Below are 23,000 nucleotides of genomic sequence, written 5' to 3' on the forward strand. Positions count from 1 at the left end.
AAGTGGTCAATAAATCCATGTGTTTTGCCTATGAATGAACACAGAACTGAGAAACGGGGTTCCATTTCTAGAATCTGCAGTTGTGCATTTCAAGGGACTTTGGTGCAACGCCAATACATGTCCGTTTAGCACAGTCAGGTTGACTTACTAAAAGCATTCACCTCATAATGGTTTTGGAATTCGCTATTGTGAAGCGAGAACAAAAAGGATGCTATTCTGAAAATTTAGTAATTAAAAACAAGACATATGAAACCTAAATCTAGTTCCTTTTGTAAGGGGGAAAACTGACCAAAGAGAATGGAAAGATAGGAATTGAATGTTTTCCTGATTTCAGAGGAAAGGCCTTGGTTATGATCCAAGCCTACTTGGAATTTACTATAAAACTGGTTCCATTTTTGTGAAGAACTTTGCTGTTGAGGCAACACTACTGCTTGCATTAAGGACGGTGTAGTTTTAAGAGACCTTGAGACGCGTTCTCAGATTGTAGAATGCAACAGTGGACATCTACGGGGGGGGGGGGGGGGGAGAAAAATCACCACAAACTTCTCTTCATATAATTTATTATCTTTGCAATATTTCCTATGAACATCTCATCCAGGTCAATGGCAAATCTCTGCAAAATAACCCACCTTTTCAAGCATGCCAGTCTTCATTCTCACTGAATTAACAGCTTACTCACATGGCAAACCACCTTCCGCGTACTACGAGCTCCACAGCGGCTGCCTTGATTTTGCCGGGCACAACCATTTGCCCTCCAAGCTTCTCAGTGACACAGAGCTGCCTTTCAGAGTCTGCCAGCTTTTGCTGAAATAGCAAACCTTTGTGGGCATCTTCTCTTTTACCCCCTTCCATTTCACCTTCCTCCCCTTTTCTTCTCACGCTCCATAGGCTCATTTTTGCTTTCGAGGACGACAATAGCTAGATGTTCGGTGCTCCCTCCGATCAAATTCATCATGGCTTTCCCTGAAAACCAAAACAGGAAGTGCAGGCAGTGTTTACTAAGAGTCTACTGTCATGCCAACCAGAATATCCTGCAGAAGTGATGGCGACTCTCACTCATTCATGGAGGTAAGAGGAGAGGTAAGAGGAGATCACAAGCCCTCCAGTGAGGGTTTTGCAGGCATAGTCAGAAGTCTATAAATTATTAGTATGAAAATTTAGGTTACTGGGCACGGCTGGCAAACAGGACGCCTCCAGCCGTTCCTTCAGATCCAACTCTGAAACTGCACTACAGGGGTGGGGATGCCTTCTCTGTAGGATTGTGAGCCACAGAAAGGAGCAGAGAAGGGCCCAATCCACCGGCAGGATTATCTTGCACAAGCTCAATGGAAGGAACCAGAACTATGTGAGTGCACATCACGGTCATCACCTGCAAATAAATTACTCTGTTTTATGCGTGTGCTCACACACTGTGGAGTGTTTTAAGCTTCGGCACCATAGTCTGAATGACAAATTTCTCCCTCCCTGCCCTACAAGAAGAGATCTGCAGAGAGCCAGTGGGGTATATTATAAGCCAAGTGGTGGACTTGAACTTTGGACCAAACTACATGTTCACTTAGGTACGCAGATAGAGCTACCTATTTCCCCTTAAATAATTGCAGGCATGAGAGTTCCCGGTTCTTAATGGAATTGCAGCTCATAGAGAGGGGAAGCTTCTCTCTTCACTCTCCCCACTTGGATTGGAATGGAGATTCCTTCCCTTCCCCAAATGCAGCTAGAAAAATAAGCTCCCACTGATACCAATGAGGACTTTTTATCTAAGGCTCTCAGCAGCACAGAGGGCTTGATCTCCATTCCAGCTGTGGGATGTGAATATGAAGAGAACTTTTCCCCAGGCTCTGCCTTTGCAGTAAGAACCAGGCTTCCCCCAAGCCTGTAAGAAAAGGCAATATACACAAACTCATGCGACCACTTTAGACAGCCATGGCTCCCCACTCAAAGAAATCCTGTAGTGCTGAGTTGTTAGGAGACCCCTGTTTCCCTCATGGAGCTACGGTTCCAAGTGGTTTACCCATCAATCCCTCTTCCCAAGGAACTGTAGGAATTATATCTCTGTGAGGGAACAGCGGGGTCTCCTAACAACTTTCAGCACCCTTCATAAACTACAGCTTCTCTGGGGTAAGCCATGTTTAAAGTGGCAACATAGTGTTTTAAATAGACAGTGTGAATGTGGTCATGGTCTGGGCCTGAGAAAAGCTGCCTTTAGGCCCGACACCAGTTGTGTGGTCGTTGCTGGAGGCACTGCTGCTGAGGCAAGCGTAGATTTTCCACCAATTTCCCTCTCCAAAAACAGCCCTCAACTCCTGTCCCAGATGATTCCTCCATCCTTTTTAGGGAGAGCAGGAAGTTGCAGCAGGATAAAGGAAGTGGGACAGTCCCCTCCCCTTAGGCCCAAGTCATGGGGATTGCACGTTCAGTGCTAACTACTTTCTGCCGTGGGGCCCTTGCAACTCAGGTGCTTTGTTTCAGCCTTTTCGGCACACAGTTCTTCCTGCACACTCTAAAAAAACATGCAGCACACGATCACGCTACACAAGCTGCATGGAATGCTGGGATTTCCACCCTCCGCCCCGAGGTTCTTGCCATTACCGGAAGCATCGCTGGCAGTAGAGGTCGTCATCACAGGCGTGGCAGCGCAGGACAGCATCCTCGTTGCAGATGCAGCACCAGGGCAGCTCTTCTTCGTCGCTGTCCGGTAAGACGAGAGGTTTAGCAACCGCTGGAGCTTTTCCCTAAAGGGAAAGGGTAATATGCCTAGATGTTGCAACAGAAACTCCAAGAGTACCTTCTGGTGTGAATGGGGAGCTGCATGACATTGCCTTCACTGTTTGCATTCAGCAAAATTCCTCCCATTACAACTTTGCACCAATTAAAAACCCAAACCCACTTATCTAAATCAGTGCAATATTTCTACATATATCATGTAATGTTCTCATTTCATTTTTTTTAAAATTCCAGTTTTTAAAAATTAAAAACAAACACACACCTTGCCTATGCGTTATTTGTTTTTGGGGAGGTCAGGAAGCCACATGAGTGTAAGAGGAAAGATGTGATTGGCAGTCAGAGCACATAGAAGGGATGCTGTAGTTGTTTCCTGGATCCCACACTCAGCCATGGGTTGGACTGCATGACCACCAAGGTCCCACCTAAGACTAGAGGCCAGCAGGTAAGAAACTGAACTAGATAGGGTGCAGGACTCTGTTCCCTGAAGATCACAGCATTTTAAATATATGCTATGCACACATCTACATATACAGTGGTACCTCGGGTTACAAACGCTTTGGGTTACAAATGCTTCAGGTTACAGACTCCGCAAACCCGGAAGTAGTACCTCAGGTTAAGAACTTTACCTCAGGATGAGAACAGAAATCATGCACCGGCGGCGCAGTGGCAGCAGGAGGCCCCATTAGCTAAAGTGGTACCTCAGGTTAAGAACGGTTTCAGGTTAAGAACAGAGCTCCAGAACGAATTAAGTTCTTAACCAGAGGTACTACTGTATACACATTCTTTTTTTGAAGATTTGAGATAACCACTGTGTTATTAATATGAACCATCAATTTCCTGCTTCAGGCCTCACCTTACCTGAGACAGTTCTTCTTTCATTCTAGGCCTACATTCCCTCCTCCTCACCACCATGTACAATACGATGCTTGTGGTGTTACCCCATGTTACAGGGCTGTTTTAAGGAATATACTGGGAATATACATGAAACGTTTGAGACACCTGAAATGTCTGCATAAATGTGGTATTAAAATCTTACAGCCACAAGGACCAGAAACTCAAAAAATAAAATAAAACTGAGCTGCTATGAACTCTGCTGCAGGCCCCAGAATACACTTCTAACCCTGTGCAATATTGGACACCTGGAGACAATGCAGAACAGCCCAAGCAATAAAGGAAGGACCGCTTCTGCTTGGTACAGGAAGGGCCCATCTGAAGCGATGAGGCCTTGACGTGAGTTTCGTAAATTCACAGAGGAAGCATGTGGAAGAACTGTTTGTTATTTCCCACATCAGCACCAGTCATGCTTGATTGCTATTTACTTTAAAGTGCACACACAACTTCGGGCATCTCTTCTTGCTCACATAAACATCAAAACCTATTGTTCTAGAAGAGAACACCTATCAATTTTGCCTACAGCTGGAGGGCTTTGAATTGTTTGCCATAACACAGAACTAGGACACAGAATGTGGCTCAGAATTAGCTGGCCTTCGAGGAGTCATTTTGTCTTTTGCTTCTCAGCTTAACCATTCGGCCCATGGGCATTTTGTTGTTGTTTCTGTTTAGGTGCTATTTAGCACGATGGGATGACACCTAAACTAAAAAGGGCCTTGCTGGGATCAGCCTGACACTGCACTGAGCACAGCAAAGCCAGAGAAAGCCACACATATAGACAGTGCTTTTTTGTGGGGGTACGCATACCCCTAAACATTTTGTGAATCTTTGTACTTTTGTCCATTTACTGTATTTATTTTTCCTGATTTGAGCTATAAAACACTGATTTTCTTGAGTCAAAATGAGAGTACCCCCAAACATTTTTAAAGAAAAAAAAGCACTGAATATAGGATTGAATTGGCTGCTTACTTGCTCGGGTTTCCTGGCTGGTTTCTGTTGGGCTTTCGCTGGTTGGGTGGATCGATCTGGAGAAATATTGAAGCCGCTTGCTTCATCCAGAGCCGCCTCCTCAGTAAGCTGAAGGCAGAAACAACAGCAGTTGAAACAAAAGACTTTTCTTCACACAAACCTTCCTCTCAGAAGCGTCTTTCTTCTCCTACTTCCTTAATCTTTGGTTTAGTAAACAAACATGCAGCCACCAGATTAACTATTGGGAAGGAAAGAAAGCAGCTTTACAAAGGGCATTTATGACCAAAAATACTATTACTAGTCATCAAATACTCAGAGAGCACCTGGGTTCAAATTCCTACTCAGCTAATTAATATCTCTAACCTACCTCACAGGTTGTTGTGGGTAGCTCCTCTGGCTAGAAATTATGTAACAAAATCAATAATATGGATGCACTTCCCTTCAGACATTTGCATGGCTTGTCTTTCTGCCTCTCAAAACCCTTTTCAAAAGTCTCAAGCATGACAGCTTTGATTTTTATTATTTTTCTTACATCTATCTTCGTTTCATCATTCTTTCATTGCTTCCACTGAATAGTAAAAAATTATTCATCTTACTACGTACTTCCTATTCCCCTCCCCTTGTTTCTCTGATATTGTGAGCCTGCAGGAAGAACCCACTGATTACAGAATGCTTTACTTTTGAGTAAACATGCATCCAATTGCTGAACGGCTGCCATTGTGAGTTTTAGATGGTATTGCTTTTTATGATGCTGTAAGCTGACTTGGATGGGCTATACCCCAAAAGGCAACCTATAAATGACTTTACAGATAAATAAAATTGCACTACACAACTCCTACACTTAATTGACTACAGTGGCTGTTGTATACATATTTTAATGGGAGTAAGTTTCATTTTAACTCTAAGCTGACGTGCACAGGAACTGCATTACACAATTTCTTTAATTGAGTGAAAGCTCTACATAGTACTCTACAAGGCTTATGGACTAATTTGGGAAAACCATTAGGAGCACACTCTGAGGATGGATTTACAACAAAGATAAGAGGGTGGGCATAGCAGAAATCTTGTCTTTGCAGCCAGACAAAAGCAAGAGGCTTAACAAATGCAAAACTTAATTCCAATTACTATGGACCTGTTTCAAAACTCTCTGAATGGCTTCTTCTTCTTCTATTTCTTCATCACTATTGGGGAATCTGTAGTCATCCAAAGTCACTGCAAGAGAAAGAAGAGGAAACTGAGGAGCTAAAGATGCAATTCATCAAGACTGCCCATCATCATCTTATGTTTCTTGCCCTCCTTTGCAGATTTGCCCTCCCTATGGTAAGATAGGTTTTCATTTTGGTTCGCATTCTTTAGTGTATTTCTGAGAATAAAGGAGAGAGAATAAAGGACACCTGATAGCATGTACCACTAATACACCCCAGACGCATGTATTCTTAGAATAATAAAGGCTGTTCCCTGGTCACTTCTGTTCCATCAACAGATAGGCAGATATTTGCTGCCTTTGGGCTCAAGGAAGCTAGCAATCCACCCTCTTCCTCTTGTGGCCTTGTTTCCCTAGCAGCCAATCCTCCCTTCTTGTTCAGCCCAGGTTCTCTAGGCTGATTACTCTTTATGGTAGAGTCCCAGGAGAAACATGTTACTTCTGGTTCCAGTCAGTAGGATTTCTAAAGACATCCAGGATCCTACTTCTCCCATCATCATGTAGGCAAGGCTAACTCTAGCTGTGGCAAATGGAGCTGCTAATGGATGAGAGGTCACCTTGACAGCAGCTTTGTTTGCAGAATTAGCAGCGGATACTTTTTAGGTGGAAAAGTTCCACACACTCACTCTTGCATATCAAGGTAATATCAAAGGCAAAAGATTAGGTCAAGGTATTGCCTTTCCTTCAGTTAGTTGGGAACCCTAGCAGTCAATGTGAGAATGCAGTTATTGATTACAGAGGGAGCATGAAGCTACTGTGCAGCTGACCCAGTTGCACAGGCTGCAATATTTTCTAACACTTGGGATTACTTGAAGGAATAGTGTGTATATTTTATTTTATTATAATAATGTTCTGCAAAGGTATTTGTCTGTTTGATATACATTTGGACACCTCTTAAGGTATCATAAATCACAATTTGAATGGGGTTCCTGAGATCAAGGAGCAGGTTTTTAATCTATGGTTCGGGGAAAATGGAAGACCAAACCTTTCAAAATGGCACTGATATTTTTGTTTCTTCAAATTCCTGAGCAATGCTAGGCACCCAGGGGTGAAGAAATATGAGAGAAGACCAGGCCCCTGGCAAATGCCCAAGGCTGGAGAAAACACAGCTAAGTACTGAATTTTGCTACAGGCCTGTCTATACGCAAATCAGGCTTTGTTCAAACAGTTTCACTTGTGAAAGAAACTAAGGGTTTCTGTTACAAGTTAGCTTCGAGCTATCCACCGATACCAATTACTTGTTCCTTAAAAAACCAGAATCACAGCACTAGGAAACAGTCATATTTTTCGACAATTGTTTGTCAGGCATATTCCCACTAGCCAACAAAGAAAATGTAAGGACGTAAGAAGGGTCTGCTGGTTCAGGCCAGTGGCTCATCTAGTCCCACATCCTGTTCTCACAGTGGCCAACCAAATACAGTCAAACCTCGGTTCTTGAACAGCTCCGTTTTTGAACGTTTTGGCTCCTGAATGCTGAAAACCTAGAAGTAAATGTTCCGGTTTTCAAACATTTTTCATAAATTAAACATCCGACATGGCTTCCGCTTGAGTGCAAGAAGCTCTTGCAACCAATCAGAAGCTAAGCCTCGGTTGTCAAACGTTTCTGAAGTCAAACGGTTTTTCGGAACGGATTACATTTGACAACCGAAATTTGACTGTATTCCACGGAGAAGCCTGCAAGCAGGACCCAAGAGCACTGGCACTGTCTCCTCCTGTTGAGAACGACTCCTCTTAAGGAAACAGAGTGCCTGTTTTTCTGCTTCCTTTAATATCCCATTACACACCTTTCTCAGGATCTTGGCCTTTTAGTGCGGCCAATCGCTTGGCTACTTCTAGAATCTTCTCCTGCCTGGTGTTGTCTTCCCTCAGCTCAGTCGCCGCCGATGCCAGCAATCTAGTCTTCTCCTCCTCCAACTGTTTGGGATCCATATCATCAATGCCGCCAATGCTGTCGGCTCGATTTAAGTCATTTAAAGTTTGGGTCCTAACTTCTGGAAAAGCAGAGACTTAGGGTTAATTCAGAAATATATGACCATTGCATGATGACTGCAACCTTAAATGATGCACGCAGCACAAACCTCCCAGACCAAATGCGGCAGACGGAACATCTATTATCTGGCTCCCACATCACCATAAAAACAATGCTATTTCAGTCTGCAATGTCTATCGCCCCATGAAAAGGATTGTGATTACAGCAAGAACAAATAAGAACCAGCAGCCAGCAAATAAAACACATCCGATCGGTAAAGGCAAAGGTAAAGGACCCCTAGACGGTTAAGTCCAGTCAAAGGCGACTATGGGGTTGCGGCACTCATCTTGCTTTCAGGCTGAGGGAGCCAGCATTTGTCCACAGACAGCTTTCTGGGTCATGTGGCCAGCATGACTAAACCGCTTCTGGTGCAAAGGAACACCGTGATGGAAACAAAACCGCATGGAAATGCCGTTTACCTTCCCACTGCAGCGGTACCTATTTATCTACTTGCACTGGTGTGCTTTCGAACTGCTAGGTTGGCAGGAGCTGGGACAGAGCAATGGGAGCTCACTCCATCGCGGGAATTCGAACCACTGACATTCTGACCAGCAAGCCCAAGAGGCTCAGTGGTTTAGACCACAGCGCCACCCACTTTCCTCCATCCAATCGGCAGCAGCCAGTGAGGCTGCATTCCCAGTGTCAAGCACCACTGATAGTTACCAAGCTGGGACTTCCGGGTTGGCGCCATCGCCGAATGGCGGACTCCCTCCGAGCTCCGGAGGGAGCCGGCTCGGCAGGGGCTGGGTTTTACCGCACCGGCGATGCGGGGACCCTTAGAAACCACGGCCACGGGGGCCGTGGACTTGGAGACTCGGCTAGCACCGCTAGCGCCCTCCCGACTCGTGAAGGAGCCTTTTTAAAGGCTACGGATCGGGTGCCGGGGAGAAGCGTGGTGCTTTGAGTCCTCTGCCATCCCTGCCGAGCGAAGCCGCATGCCATCCGGCGGAGAGCGCTGACTTCTTCCATTGAGAATTTGGACTTTTAACAACAACCCGTGAGTAAATTGGAAATCGGGTTTAAAAGAAGAAAAATTTTTGGGATTTGAGACGAGCGGGGGGGGATCTAAAAAGGAAGTCAGTCCCCCTCCCTATTGTAGACATTTTAAAACAAGGATTGGGAAGCCAAGGCCCAAAAAGAACGGTATCTTTGCTAAATTAAGAATTCCATGATGGGAAAGTACAAGAATTGTGCTGGAGGAAGAATTGAAGGAGAAGGAAAATGCACCCCCCTCCCTGGGAACCGGGGCGATTGAGGAGTGAGCCTGGTGAAAAGAGCCGGTGATTTTGACAGCTGTCAAAGTAGCTGTCAAAGTCGGAATATTAAAGAGGATTTTATTACAAGGACCTTGCTGGTCAAATTTGTTACAACTTGATATAATTTGTTAAGACTTGAATACAAAATGGCGAAAATACGGAGAACAATCGGATTTTTGGAAACAAAGTTACAACAACCCCCCTAGAGGAGTTTCGGGACATTACAAAGATGGGCGTAAGCCGGGAAAAATACAACACTCCGGAATTTCACAGAACTGGTTATCTCCTGGGAAAGCTGCAAAACGGAAACTGAATCTTGTCTACAGGGTGTTTAGACTAAAAGGAGACAACAGAATACCTTACTGAAGAAGGAAGGGACTGAACGCAAGTTTTTGTTCCTGAATAACAACAACCCATGTAGAGTTACTAAACTTCTGAATAAGAAAGTTTTAGCAGCGGAACAAGAGGAAGCTGGACTATAACCTTGAAAGAACAATGGGGGGAATTTTATAATTTGACATTTTTAAAGATTTAGGAATTAATTTTTAAAGAAAGTAATCCTAGAAATGGGAAATAATTCTGCAAGGAGTTGGGGGAAAAATGGGATTGATGGACTTAAGATTTCCAGGCTGGAAACATAGATTGGAGGATAAGGGAAATTAAACCGGGGAAGGGGAGGGAGAATTAGAATCCAAAGGCTTGCAACTATTTTCTGAATTGGTTTTCTATTTTCTAATATATTTTTTATTTTTTTATACTTTTATTCTGTGTGCTTTTACTTTAATGGGAAAAAAGGGGGACATTGTGGAAAGAAAAGGGGGTGGGCTATGGGGAGAGATCTTTTGCTTTTTTTTTTATCAAGGGTGTTGCATAAGGTTTGTATAAATTTAAATTTGAACAATGGGGTATATAAATTGTGCTTTAAATCAGAAATAGAACTTGTGGAAACAACAATATGAAAGGGGAATACAGTAGGGGTGGGGGAAGGGGGGAGTCCCAGAAAGTGGATGTTTGAAAATAAGGTTCTGAATGTATCTTCATAATTTCTTTTCTTCTCTTTCTGTATTTTGGAAACTTCAATAAATATTATTTAAAAAAAAAAAAAAAAAAAAAAAAAAAGATAGTTACCAAGCTGGGGGATGGGGAGGCGCAAGGCAGCAGGGAGTTGGGTGTGATGCAAGCAAAGCGCTGGAGCCAACATGACATTCCTGCTGCTGTGCCTACCCTGCGGCAAGCTCTCTGCTGCCTTGCCTCCCCTCTCAGTAGCCACTCGCAATGTGCGGCATCAAGGAGCCAGGTCAATGATACAGGATTGTCCCACTGGGCACTGCTGCATCAATCACAATAAAATAACTAAGACCCAATAAATCACTAAAGCTAGAAGGGTATTGAAGATTCAACAACCCCATGCAATTCTGTTTAAGAGAACATGACAGAAAACAATTAAAGCCTTTGGGGGCTTTTTGAAGACCTGATATGACGGGGCTGATCTTCCTGGATAGTGCGGTTGGATGGCACCTACAACATCAAAAAACCTCTGCTCCCTCCCAGAATAGTTTTGCACTAATTTCTAAAAATGCTTTCTTTAAAAAAATAGTGATTAATTAGTAACACTGGTCGATCTTGACTTGGGTTACATTCTGGGGGTTCATGTGCAAAGGCCAAATCATGCAAAGTCAAAACAACCGTTGGAACTCCCCCAGCTGTTTGAGATCTTGCAAGGCCCTACAAGATCTCATGAGAGCCTCCAGAGCCTGAAAAGCAAGGATCTTCCATCATTTTTCTATTTATTTGTACGTTTGCAATTGCTAAGTAAAATAAGCGTAAATTTACATGTGGCACTTTTAAAAAATAATAACAAAACAAAAAAAAACATAAAAGAGGAAAAGCCCTCCTGAAGCACAAAGAGAGGGTGGGGTGAGGCTGGAAGATGATGTAGATTTTGAATTTCTGGTATATGAATCTGCTCTGCAAATTGCCCGGCCAGGTTCACACCGCAGGGCGTGAATAATTATTCTCCCCACCTAGTGAAAATTAACAGCAAATAACCCGCTACCATTTCTCTTTAAATGTTAGGTTTGCCTTCAGCCTAGAGAGTTCTGCTGTCAGGGAACCTCCCAAGGTCCAAATGCCAGCAGAGGGTTGGGCCAGAGGCAGACATGGGCGGAACATGTGAACTTCACCTTTGCGCAGCAGGTACATTCTAGCCCCACCAAAACCAGAGGTTTCTGCACCTCCCACCTACTCTCCCTTCCAGGCAGGTAAAAGACATCATCACAGTTTAAGGACTGGGAAAAACAACAACACTGAAGAACAGGAGCAGGCAGCATGGAGCCCTCGGGACAGTAGTGTCACTGCTGCTTTCTGGGTTGGTCTGGGGGTTGAGCAGAGTGACATCACAGTTGTGTGGATGCACCAGAGGGGTCAATCCTGCATTCACACTAGTGTGTGCCTGTTAGAACCCTATCCCTGCTGCCACCATTCTGCAGAGGACACTGGTGAGACAGCTCCATAGCACCGACCCAACATGCTGGCCCTTCCTGCTCCATGAGAGTCCTGGGGGCCAGATAGAGAAGGCTGGAGGGCCACATTCAGCCCCTGGGATTGAGGGTCCCCACACCTGCTATATACATAGGAGGAGGGGAGTCAAATTTCTGGTGGGTATGATAAAAAGTAAGACCTCCCTGTATACTTTTAAATATTGGGGCGGTGGGGAGAGATGCATCTTTGTAGGAGTTATTTATGAAAGAGAGGTTTGATGCTATTGATTGTGATATCCTCCAGGATTTCCTCTGAGGGTTAGAGGCACACTTCTGCAGTGGTTCTGTATCTATCAGCTGGGTCAATTTCGGAAAGCAACCTTGGTCCCCTAACAGTTATGCTGTTAGGGCACTATTTTCTCCCCAATCCTATTTAATGCCTAAATGAAGCCACTGGGAGTAGTCATTAGGAGATCTGCAACACAATGTTTTCAGTAAGCTGAAGACACTCAGCTTTCTTGCTCTATAACATCTGAATCAGGAGTGGAATCTTTCAGAGGCATACTTAAGTTTTGTTTTATTATTGACCACTGATCATCTCCTGGTCTTGTATTGAAATTTTGACTATTATCGTTACTGCATATTTTATGTTTATTTTTGGTTTTCTGTACCCCACTCTTGATATTGATATGAGTAGCTTATAATTTTTTTTGAAATAAATACAGTGGAACCTTGGTTCCCGAATGGCTTAGTTTCCGAAGAAATCGGCTCCCCAACGCTACGACCCCAGAAGTAAGTGTTCCGATTTGCAAACGTTTTTCGGAAGCCGAACGTCCAACGTGGCTTCCACTTAAGTGCAGGAAGCTCCTGCAGCCAATCGGAAGCCGTGCCTTGGTTTTCGAATGGTTTCGGGAGTCGAACGGACTCCCAGAATGGATTAAGTTCGAGAACCAAGGTACCACTGTAAAATGAATAAAAACATGTCAGCCAAAGAATGACACTGTGCACCATGACTCTGATCAAGGTACTAATACTGCTCTCGAACTGTAACTAAAGAGATCACAGCAAACAAAGATGTATACAGTGGTACCTCGGGTTAAGTACTTAATTCGTTCGGGAGGTCCGTTCTTAAACTGAAACTGTTCTTAACCTGAAGCACCACTTTAGCTAATGGGGCCTCCCACTGCTGCCGGGCCACTGGAGCACGATTTCTGTTCTCATCCTGAAGCAAAGTTCTTAACCCAAGGTACTATTTCTGGGTTAGCGGAGTCTGTAACCTGAAGCATATGTAACCCGAGGTACCACTGTATATGGAAACAATTCAGACAACCTTGTTTTCATTTATATATCATACATTATTTAACCGGGACCTGCAGCAAGGAGTAGATGTTGGGTGATGTGCTTGAGCGAGTGATTATACTGTAATGGATATATTGATCTAGAGCAGTGGTGCCCTTTGAGGTCTTGAGGTGTACCTGCTTGTTCCTCCATTTTAAATCAACTTTGGGGGGGGGGGAGACTGAGCAGATTTAAAACAAGACAGGGACCTTGTGGCGTAACTCCTGAGCCACCGCTCTCATCAATGGCAACTTCCTCAGACATCTGCTTCAGCAGGTCATCTGACTGCTCAGTTTGCGTCCTGGCATTAGGGGCCTCGTGTACCTAAAAAGAGAAAGAAAAACAGAAAGGGATTGCACAAGTTACATCAGAATTCCCAAATTTTCAAGTTCACTGACCACTGGATGAGTTCAGAAAGTTGCCATCGACCTCTACCCAAATTCTTAGGAAATAAAGGGGTGGCCTTGGGAAGCAGCTAAGCAGAACCCTGAAGAAAAGTGAGGCTTCTTAAAGACTCACTGAAGTTTCCCAAAGGCAGCTTGCTTTTATATATTTGGTTGAGGAGTGTTATAATTAGCCTTTTAACACTGTAAAAAAATAATATTTTACAAGTGAAACTCTGCACTTGCGTACATTTTTTTTTGCAAAAGAACAGAAGAGCATGGTCTGAGAATCCTGTTGCATTGCGGAATCATCTTGTTAAATACAGAGGTTCCTCAATGGCAAGGGCATTCATTGGCTCTCTGAACATGCCCTTGCCCAATAGTTTGTAATTAAATTTATTTTTCACATTGCACCTTATAAATTCCTTTTCCACCCCAGGCCCTTTTGGACCCCCAGATCTTTATTTACCCCTGCACAGTCCCATCAATCCCAGAGGGTCAATGCTGACCACTTTGAGAAAACCTAAGTTATACAATCAATGGAAGGAGCCCAGAGGTTCAAAACTAAAAGAAAGAACAAGGGGCCCAGCCACAACAACTTCCCAAATGTCTCAAGGGGCCCAGGGACATTTCTATTCTTTCACACCAACCTAATATACCCAATCTTATTTTCAGGGGGCCAGACAACAGATATAGCCTGTCTCTGAGGCAAACGGCCCTTGGACAGAGATAGCACAGTGAAAATCAACACCTGTTCTCTCTCTCAGCCTTCGAACACAGCTGAGAACTTGAAACACTAGTATGTACCAGAATGTCTCTGGTGGATTCTGTACTTCATAAAACTTCAAAACCCTATTAGTAAGAGAATGATAATAGGTAAAAAGGTATAGGACCCCTGGACAGTTAAGTCCAGTCAAAGGCGACTATAGGGTTGCAGCGCTCATCTCGCTTTCAGGCCAAGGGAGCTGGTGTTTGTCCACACGACAGCTTTCTCCACATAGCCTATCTCACAGTTATTACATTAGGTTGGTGTTAGACCACAGCGCCACCCACGTCCCTTGACAATACTCATGTGGCAACTAGAAACAGAATCTGGAAAAGAGTAGAACCTGTGGCCCTCCAGATATTGTTGGACTACAATTCCCAGCATCCCTATTCACTACCATGCTGGCTTGGGCTGATGGAAACTGGAGTTCAATAACATCTTGAGGGCCACCAGTTCCTTATCCCTTGGAAATTATATATAGTGGTACCTTGGTTTACGAACTTAATCCGTCCCGGGAGTCCGTTCTTAAACCAAAGCGTTCTTAAACCAAGGCATGCTTTCCCATAGCAGTGGGGAACTCAATTTACAAATGGAACACACTCAACAGGAAGCGGAACATGTTCTTATTCCAAGGCAAAGTTCACAAACCAAAACACCTACTTCCGGGTTTGCAGCGTTCTTAATCCAAGTTGTTCATAATCTAAGCTGTTCTTAAACCAAGGGAGAGAGAGAAAGAGAGAAATCTTACTGGTTTTGGAGCTGGAGAGGGGATTGTTCTGCCCTGCAAGGCTGCCAGTCGGTTTTCCATCTCCTGGGCTGATGGAATGGGTCTTGCAGGGTCATCTTTCAGTGCTGCCAGCCTAGACTCTATCTCAGCCTGAGATGGAATGGACTCTGTTCAATTAAGAACAATCTTGTTTTACTAAGAGAGCCTAAGAGGCTTTTGTAACTTTCGTGCCTTGCATTAAAACAGATAGGCAGGTATTTCCCACCCCGACCCCCGCTCCAGCCATCATATTGACTAGACCCAGAGGATACCGAGAACCACCTGTGATACTGGAATAAAATATTTCCCTTCTCCGCCCCCACCGCATCATTCCCAAGCCTGCGCACGTTCATTGCCCTGCAAATCCCAAATCCTGCTGTTTGAATAAAGCTTAAGTAACAGACAACAATTGGTGCATTGTGTGCTATCTCTGCAGGCAGGACAAAGAGCTATTCAGGACACAGAAGCTCCACCTGCTGACCACTGGAGGGCCTTCCCATTCAGTCTGAGGTTTCCATCAGACATTGTTCACATATCAAGCAATGCTGCTTCAGAGACCTCAATCGCCAGAAACTAAACAATGAATAGAAGTTCCTTTCAACCGCCCACAAGAATATTTATAATGCCTACCAAATGTCAGATGCTTGCCTTGTGTAGCAATCCCAGGGACACACTAATTATACATAGCCCTGCCTAAGTATCACACAGATGCGAGCTGAATTCAGACCATTGTTAGTCTCTAGTGCCTTCCCTTCAGCACCTTCAATTGGAAGGTATCTAAAGCAGCTTCCAGCAGCAGCACAACGGCCTGCAAAAGGAAGAGTCGAAGATGTATATGCACACAGAGGTCATCAACCCAGAGCATATAGCAATATATCGACTAACTGCGCAATTCCATAAGTACTGCCTGAAAAGTAAGTTCTATTTTTGCTCAAGACAAACCATGAGCTATAAACCTAGAGCAAACCTAGGTTACAGCTCAGGTTACAGCTTGTCCAAAGCAAAACAAATCACAAGGCCAGGTTTGTACAACAAACCATGGCTTAGTTCGCAGCACTGCAGCAGGATCGGAGGAAGAGTAAAGTGGCTACAATCTCCTCTCCAGGAACCAGTGTGTTCACACTAAGCCATGGTTTAGTGTAGCATTATGTGCAAACTGGATCAGTGTGTGGCAGATCTACTGTGCAAATAAACAGTTAAGGTAACCTTGCCATCGTTGGTTTTTTCCCACACTGCTGCAAGCACGTGTTGGCTTTAAAGCTAAGGACAAGCCTTCCCCTCCATTTGCAAGGCTGGGAAGTCATTTTTTAAATTGTTTTATGTTGTGTCTAAAGCAGGCTTTCCAGGGGTGATAAGAGCAAATGACTCCAAAAATACCGTATTTTTCGCTCTATAGGACGCACTTTTTCCCCTCCAAAAATGAAGGGGAAATCTGTGTGCGTCCTATGGGGCGAATGCAGGCTTTCACTGAAGCTTGGAGAGCGAGAGGGGTCGGTGCGCACCGACCTCTCTCGCTCTCCAGGCTTCAGGAAGCTATCCGCAAGCCTTCAGAGCGTGGCGGGAGTTCCTGCCGGGCTCCGAAGGCTTGCGGATAGCAGGCAGCAGCCCGAATCCTGGGGAGCGCAGCGCTGCGCACCCCGGGCTTTGGGCAGCTATCCGCAAGCCTTCGGAGCTCAGAAGGCTTGCGCATAGCAGCAAGCTCCAGGAGCGAAGGTGAGGTTGCGCGCAACCTTGCTCCCGCTCCCAGACTCGTTCTGGGGGCTGGGATCGGGGGAAGCTCGGGCTTTCCCCGCCCCACCCCCACGGCCAAAATGGAAGCCAAGACAGTGAGCGGGATCCATCCCGCTCGCTGTCTTGGCTTCTGCCAAAGCCGCGCGCAGCCTCTCCCAGCTGCAGAGGTTGTGAGTGACTAAAGAGGAAGCCAAGACAGCCAGCAGTATGGATCCCGCTGGCTGTCTTGGCTTCTTTGCTCTTTGGAGCTGGGGGGGGGGGAATAAATTTTTTCTTCTTTATTTCCCCTCCAAAAAAACTAGGTGCGCCCTATGGTCCAGTGCGCTCTATGGAGCAAAAAATATGGTAGTACGCAGCTTACTGGGTTTTGTTTCCTTCTTGAGCCTCTCCAGTCTCTCTGCTAGAGCTCGATCCTCTTTTGATAGACCTTGATATGTGGAGCCTGCTTGGCTTTGGGACTTCAACAAACCCTTCTGGAGTCCCTGCGGCCGATTCTGCTTGGCTTCAAGGGCTGCTACACGCCTGCAGATAGAGCAACCAGGAGGAGTTACAGCAGGGTTTTGGTTTTTTTTAAAGGGGAAATAATAATTTTAAAATCATATTCCATGTGCTTTTCTAGGGGTTTGTTCACACCCACCCACACCATTTGATCACTGGAGCATCAGCTGACTACTTGCATGCACAAAACAAACACTACAGATGGAATCACCCCACCAAGTAAAACACAGTCCTGTTTCCCAAGCGCATTCACATGTTCAGCCAGAGTCGTGAAATACTGAGCAATCAAGGGCTGAGCAATCAAGAAGTACATAGGCATGAGTGAATCGGTCCTAAGCAACGGGTAATTTTCGATGAAGGTTATGCAACGACTATGGAAAACTGCCTTCTCTCATCATATGAGTGGAAATCACAGCTGCTCCAATAAGAAACAAGAACTAACATTTCAACAGCAAAGCAGTGCTAGATGAGGTTGAGAAACAATTTTGACTTCCCTTTACATTAGGGCTCCGAATCCTGACACAAACTAGAGAACAAGAACATTACTGTTGGCTGATTATAACCTAGAGCTAATGGTGGCAGTTCAGAACAAAGACTTGGATCTGTAAAATGAGCAAAAGTACACACCCTTGTTTGCAACTTACACCAAGGATACGGAATAAGATTGTTATTTGCGTACCAGATCCAGGTGATCTTGGGGGAAACTGATTTTCTCTATCTATTTCAGTTGGGGTTTATGCCTGGTTTTGGCACAGAAATTGCTTTGGTCGCCCTGTATGATGACATCTGTCAGGAGAGAGACAAGGCCAGTGTCTCCCTGTTTGTGGAATGCCCTCCTCAGGGAGGTTCGGCTGGCGCCTTCATTACACACCTTTAGGCGCCAGGTGAAAACAATTCTCTTCGAGGCCTTTGGCTGAAGAACATCTGATACCCTTTTAAATGTGTTGTGAGAGGGGGTGAGGGGAAGGGAGTTATTAGATTGTTTTTGTTCTTGTTTTTATTACGTATTTGATGTTTTATATCTTGTATTTTTGTGTGGTGAACGGCCTCGGGACTTGTGGATGAAGGGCAGTATAAACCTTTTACTGATGATAATAAATTAACATCTGCATGAAACTACTGAATAGGATTATCTGGAGTTTTGCAGTACATTGTCAGCAATATACTGATGACACACTTCTCATTCGCATCGGCAGGTGTGGCAGTGGAAGAGCTGGACCAATGTCTTGCCTTGGTCACAAGCTGGATGAAAGCCAATGAACTGAAGCTCAATCCAGGTAACACTGAGACACTGTTAGTGGGCTCTTCCCTAGACTAAATGGATGGGAGGCTGCCTGCTTTTTATGGGGTTACACTTCCTCTAAAGGAGCAGGTACATAGCTTGGGGTATTTCTGGATCCACAGCTCCCCCTTCTGGACAGGAATAGCCTAACTTCAGTCATCTATGCTCTGGAAACCTCTAGGTTAGATTACTGCAATGCAGGGGGAGGCCTCTGAAGACGGTTCAAAAACTTCAGCTGGCTGACCACTGGGGAAAGATGGTTTGACCATATTGCACCAATCCTGACCCAACTGCACTGGCTGACAATTTTGGGGCCCAATTCAAAATGGTGTTTTAGACCTATAAAGTCTTAAATGGCTCAGGACCGCAACACCTCAAGGTCCGCCTCTCCTCATATGAACCAATGTGGACCCTGTGGTCATAATCTTAGGCCCTTCTTCGTGTGCCTCCTTCACTACATGTCCAGAGGGTGGCAACACAAGAACAGGCCTTTCCTGTAGTGGCTCCTTGCTTGCAAATGCTCTCCCCAGGGAGGCTCGCCTGGCGTCTTCATTACATATATTTAGGTACTAGGCAAAAATATTTCTCTTTAACCAGGTCTTTGGCTTTGGCATCCTTTTAAATGCATTTGTGGGGTGGGGTTATTGGTTTGTTTTTTGCTCTTGTTTTTACTATGTATTTTGTGTTCTCACTTTGTATTTTTAAGCTGTGAATCATCCTGTGATCTTCAGATGAACAGCAGTATACAAATTTAATAAATGATAGATAATTAGATTACCAGTAGATAGAACTCACTTTTTATAGTTCTCTGGTGGAGACCATTTAGCTGCATTTGACTGAGGTGAGCCACTGTAAACCAAAAGGAGAAATGTCACAATGGCAGAACATAAATCCCTTCTTAATCATGGCAGGACATGCCCTCAGACAGAACCCCATCTTGCCTTGCCTTCGACCCCATGAGAAGTCCCGGGTATAACACCAATCTATTTCACCCTATGCCTCAAAAACAACAGGGGAGATGGCAAGGGTGTTTGTTCATCTCTGGCTTGCATTTGAAGAATTGCCTGACTGAAGGCACCCCCGCAACAATCTTCCATCAAAGTACACAGAAAACTAGAAGCGAAGGAGAAAGGTCCCAGCCTAAACTTCAGTCTGACATGCCAGTTTTCTAACAAGCCTCAGCAATTTCACTAAGTCCACTCCAAAGGTGAGGAACCTCAGCCCCAGGGAGAAAATGTAGCCCTCACTGGCCATGCTCCATTTCCTCCGTGAATGCTTTTGCCTGGATAGAACATGTCTCAACTGGAATAATTCTGCTTGCTTGCACAGATGGAGAGACAGGGAGGGGTGTAGAAGTTTCTGATTTTTGCATTGCTGGAATGTAGCCTACTGTACAGAGTTAAGAGGCACGTCTGTTGCGCCAACTACTTTTGCCTCTGCCCCCTCCCCCTTTGCAGGCATGCAGCCCCTGCCCAGTTACCTATGAGAGAATGCAGCTTTCAGGCTGAAAAACAGCATGAAAAGCTTCCTTTAGTCTAGAAAGACCCTTGCAGCATCATATGGACCTCATTGTTGTGGGGAATGCCCACCTAGCTTGTAGAAGTGCTGGAGTGGCAAGTCCCTGCAGGAAACATCCTGTGTTGCCTTCATAAAAGGAAAGTGCGAGAACCCCTCAATCAGAACCACAGCTCTGGTTTCTTACCTTGTTAATTCCCCATGGCATTGCTTGCAGACCTTCTGCTGGGTGTTTCCACAGTGGGGGACGACAGCACTGAATCCCAGGCAGCCTGAGCAAAACGCTCGCCCGCATTTCTTGCATCCACACTGAGAGAGGAAGGGAAGAGGAAAAGGAAGGAAGTGCTCTTAACACCAGCTGCAAATGATTCCAAGAAGTCTGAATGACCTTTTCTTGGAAAGGGTTCACAAAGGGGATGCTTCCACATCAAAACATTATAGCCTTCTTTGATCACTTTCTACCTTTTGAAAGCAAAAGAATTTATGTGAATGCAGAAAGTGTTTGCTAACAGTATTTCAGCAAGCCAAACCGGACACATGGTTTAGTGATATTTGTTTTAAATGTTTTCCTGCTTTTATCTTTGATTTTAATGATGGGTTTATCCATATTTGTTTTTAACTGGTTTGCGAAATTTAGTTATGCTTTATGACTAACTGGTTTATGACTGAACCTGGGTTGTTGTTTTTGCTTATACTTTTTCTAAATAAATAAATAGCATAACATAAATACTTCCCATAAAACGCATTAAATGAACCTTTGTTTACTAAATCTGTGCTCAAAGATATCAATCTTAATTTCAGCCACTCCACATGTTATGTAGCTGCAGACCTTTGCCACCAAACTCAATGACCAAAAGAAAATCCTGGGTCTCTGGTGAATGTTCTTTTTATACATACAAGATTCCAAACGTAAGTTTGCTTCACCCACACCTTACATTTTTAAGTGCACACTACACAGAGCATGCCTACTCATTCAGTAATTTTCCACAGTGATGCTTACTCCCATGTTACTGTACACAGTTTTGCACCCTTACAGATATTGGATATTTGTTTTATTTTATATATTTATATTCCATTTAATACAAGAACAGTCTCTAAGTGGTATACAAAACATTTTATTATATATTTAAACAACGAAATTAAAGTTAAACAATACAATACTGTATTGAAAAGGTGTATAAAAAAGCATAATGTATTAATCAGTCCTAATTCTTACTTTGCAAAGCCAACATAGAAACAACGTTTTCACCCCTTCACACCACACCCCAAACTTCTGAGGGTGGAGGAACTAGCAAGAGACCCCCCTCTGCCTATCTTAGCACCTATACACTTTACAGCTGTACAAAACAGAAAATTGGGACAAAAGCAAGTGATTTGCTTAAGACTTACATCTAGTAAATTAATGACAGATGAATAAACAACTGACACATCATTAAAATAACTAAAATTTGAGCAAGCGCACCTGTCACAAACGATTGAAAGCCTGAGTTCTAGTGGAACATTTTGGAATAATAGTTCCAAGTTCTATTCTTCAAGGTCTCCTTTCTCAAGACAAAGACGATTAGTGGAGAAAACCATACCTGTTTCTTGAAGACAGTAAACTTCGATGCACAGCCATAACATCTGCTATCCATCATGTCAGGTGAGGTGGCACACTCAGTCTTCAAAAATGTACAAATGGAGACACATGATTCTATTCTGTCTGCTACCTCAACTTTCTTCCTCTTTCAGAGAGAGACCAGACAATAAGAGAGACGGTACAGTTATGGAATGTTAGCAACGGACCACTGAAAACATGCCATACTATGGAACCTGAGGTTCATGCAGTCTGAAGAAAATGTGAGGATCTGGTTCTTAACCTTAACAGCAATGGTTGCCACTGAAATGTTCTTAAATCACTAAATCAAAGGTAAAGAAAACAGACACTACACTTCTTCTATAAATATCCTTTCTGAGGTGACCATCCTGGTGACCCCTCCAAATTTAAAGGAGAAAATCACTGGGTCTCCTAGAAGGCAGAATTCTAGATTTCAGCACTATCCGTTTCAGATGAAAGCAGTGCCCCCCAAGTCTGTGTGTAATGGGTCACCCACCCCATAAGTTCCCATTCTCATCATCACAGATGGCAAACACAACCATCTACAATGCACCGATTTATGTGAGAAAAGTGGCTGGCAATGCACATTTCTGAAGAGGAGTGACTCATCACTTTCGCAGGCCGCTAGCACGTTACCCACCACCTAAAGGTAGCATCCTACAGGCAACCTTTAAAAATAAGAAGAGGTTGCACTTTCCTGCCAAACTCCAAGGCTTTTAGAGAGGATCACAGAACAGCTATAGATCCACTTATCTGTACTGTATGTACTACTGTAAAATGCAGATGCGGCTGGGCTGATACATGGAGAAGCAAACATCCGGAGAGATTTCCCACCTGGTACTCATCTCGCAACAGCTAAACATTTCAATCTTTTTTGAAGACCAGGAATGCCAGCCCCCACCTTATTCATGGCACCCACTTTTATGTATCTATCTATGTATGTATGTATGTATTGGACAACCCACACATTTCAGGTATCTCTCCTTCCGTCTTCCTCCGCCTTCTCTCCCCCCCCCCCCGCCTTCCTCTCACTCCCTCGTTAAAATAAAAAAGGCAAAAAATGGAAAATGGAAACGATGATGGAGAAAGCTGTGGAGCAACCCACCTTAGGCTGACCCGGGGCGTCATCCAGCCGATTCACACGACCCAGCAGTCGAAGGCAAATGCTCTACCAGCGCGGAACTCGACGGCCGTTTTACCATAGAAGAGCAAAACAACAACCCGCCAGGCACACACCTCGGTCCCAAATCTGGAAATCCAACACCCAGCTGCACAACACGACACAGCCTCTGGGCGCCGGGAGGGCGAGGAGGCTGGAAGCGAAGCGAGGCAGAAGCCGCCTCCGCCTCCCCGCCAGACAACCACGAGCAGAACCTCACTAATGGCAACGTCCACTGGCCCGGCTCGGCAATACTCACTATAGTGCAAGAAATGCGCGGTGCGGCGAGAGTCCCACTCCCATCACCCCGGACAGATCTTCTCCGGCAAGACAGGAAGGAACGGAGAAGCTGGGAGAACTACATTTCCCAAGAGCCCACGGGGCCTCCCCGCCCCCACCTTCCCTTGCGCGG

At 44.6% G+C, this 23,000-nt stretch overlaps 1 protein-coding gene and 1 long non-coding RNA gene across 7 annotated transcripts; one reads left to right on the top strand and one right to left on the bottom strand.

Moving 5' to 3' along the window:
- Nucleotides 1-543: 543 nt before the first annotated feature.
- ZFYVE19 (zinc finger FYVE-type containing 19) lies at nt 544-22,982 on the bottom strand. 6 transcript variants are annotated; one of them, XM_083617901.1, is made up of 12 exons: nt 22,535-22,982; nt 21,413-21,556; nt 20,020-20,141; nt 19,113-19,166; nt 16,899-17,059; nt 14,789-14,934; nt 13,101-13,215; nt 7,573-7,779; nt 5,717-5,796; nt 4,585-4,692; nt 2,590-2,732; nt 544-963 (listed from the first exon to the last, which is right to left on the bottom strand). In XM_083617901.1, exons 2-12 carry the CDS (start codon nt 21,467-21,469, stop codon nt 891-893), a joined length of 1,266 nt encoding a protein of 421 aa, XP_083474027.1. In that variant the 5' UTR covers nt 21,470-21,556; nt 22,535-22,982; the 3' UTR covers nt 544-890. The 6 variants fall into 6 exon arrangements, with proteins under 6 accessions (XP_083474027.1, XP_083474030.1, XP_083474029.1 ...); XM_083617904.1 differs by having other exon boundaries at nt 7,573-7,776; nt 22,848-22,952; XM_083617903.1 differs by having other exon boundaries at nt 7,573-7,776; nt 22,535-22,952.
- Nucleotides 10,575-21,751, top strand: LOC310766689. Its single transcript, XR_014550361.1, has 3 exons — nt 10,575-11,730; nt 18,232-18,312; nt 21,564-21,751. It is a non-coding gene; the product is annotated as an uncharacterized lncRNA (long non-coding RNA).
- Nucleotides 22,983-23,000: the final 18 nt, after the last annotated feature.

This window comes from Podarcis filfolensis (genome assembly GCF_964270895.1).
Source record: "Podarcis filfolensis genome assembly, chromosome: 1".
Lineage (NCBI taxonomy): Eukaryota > Metazoa > Chordata > Lepidosauria > Squamata > Lacertidae > Podarcis > Podarcis filfolensis.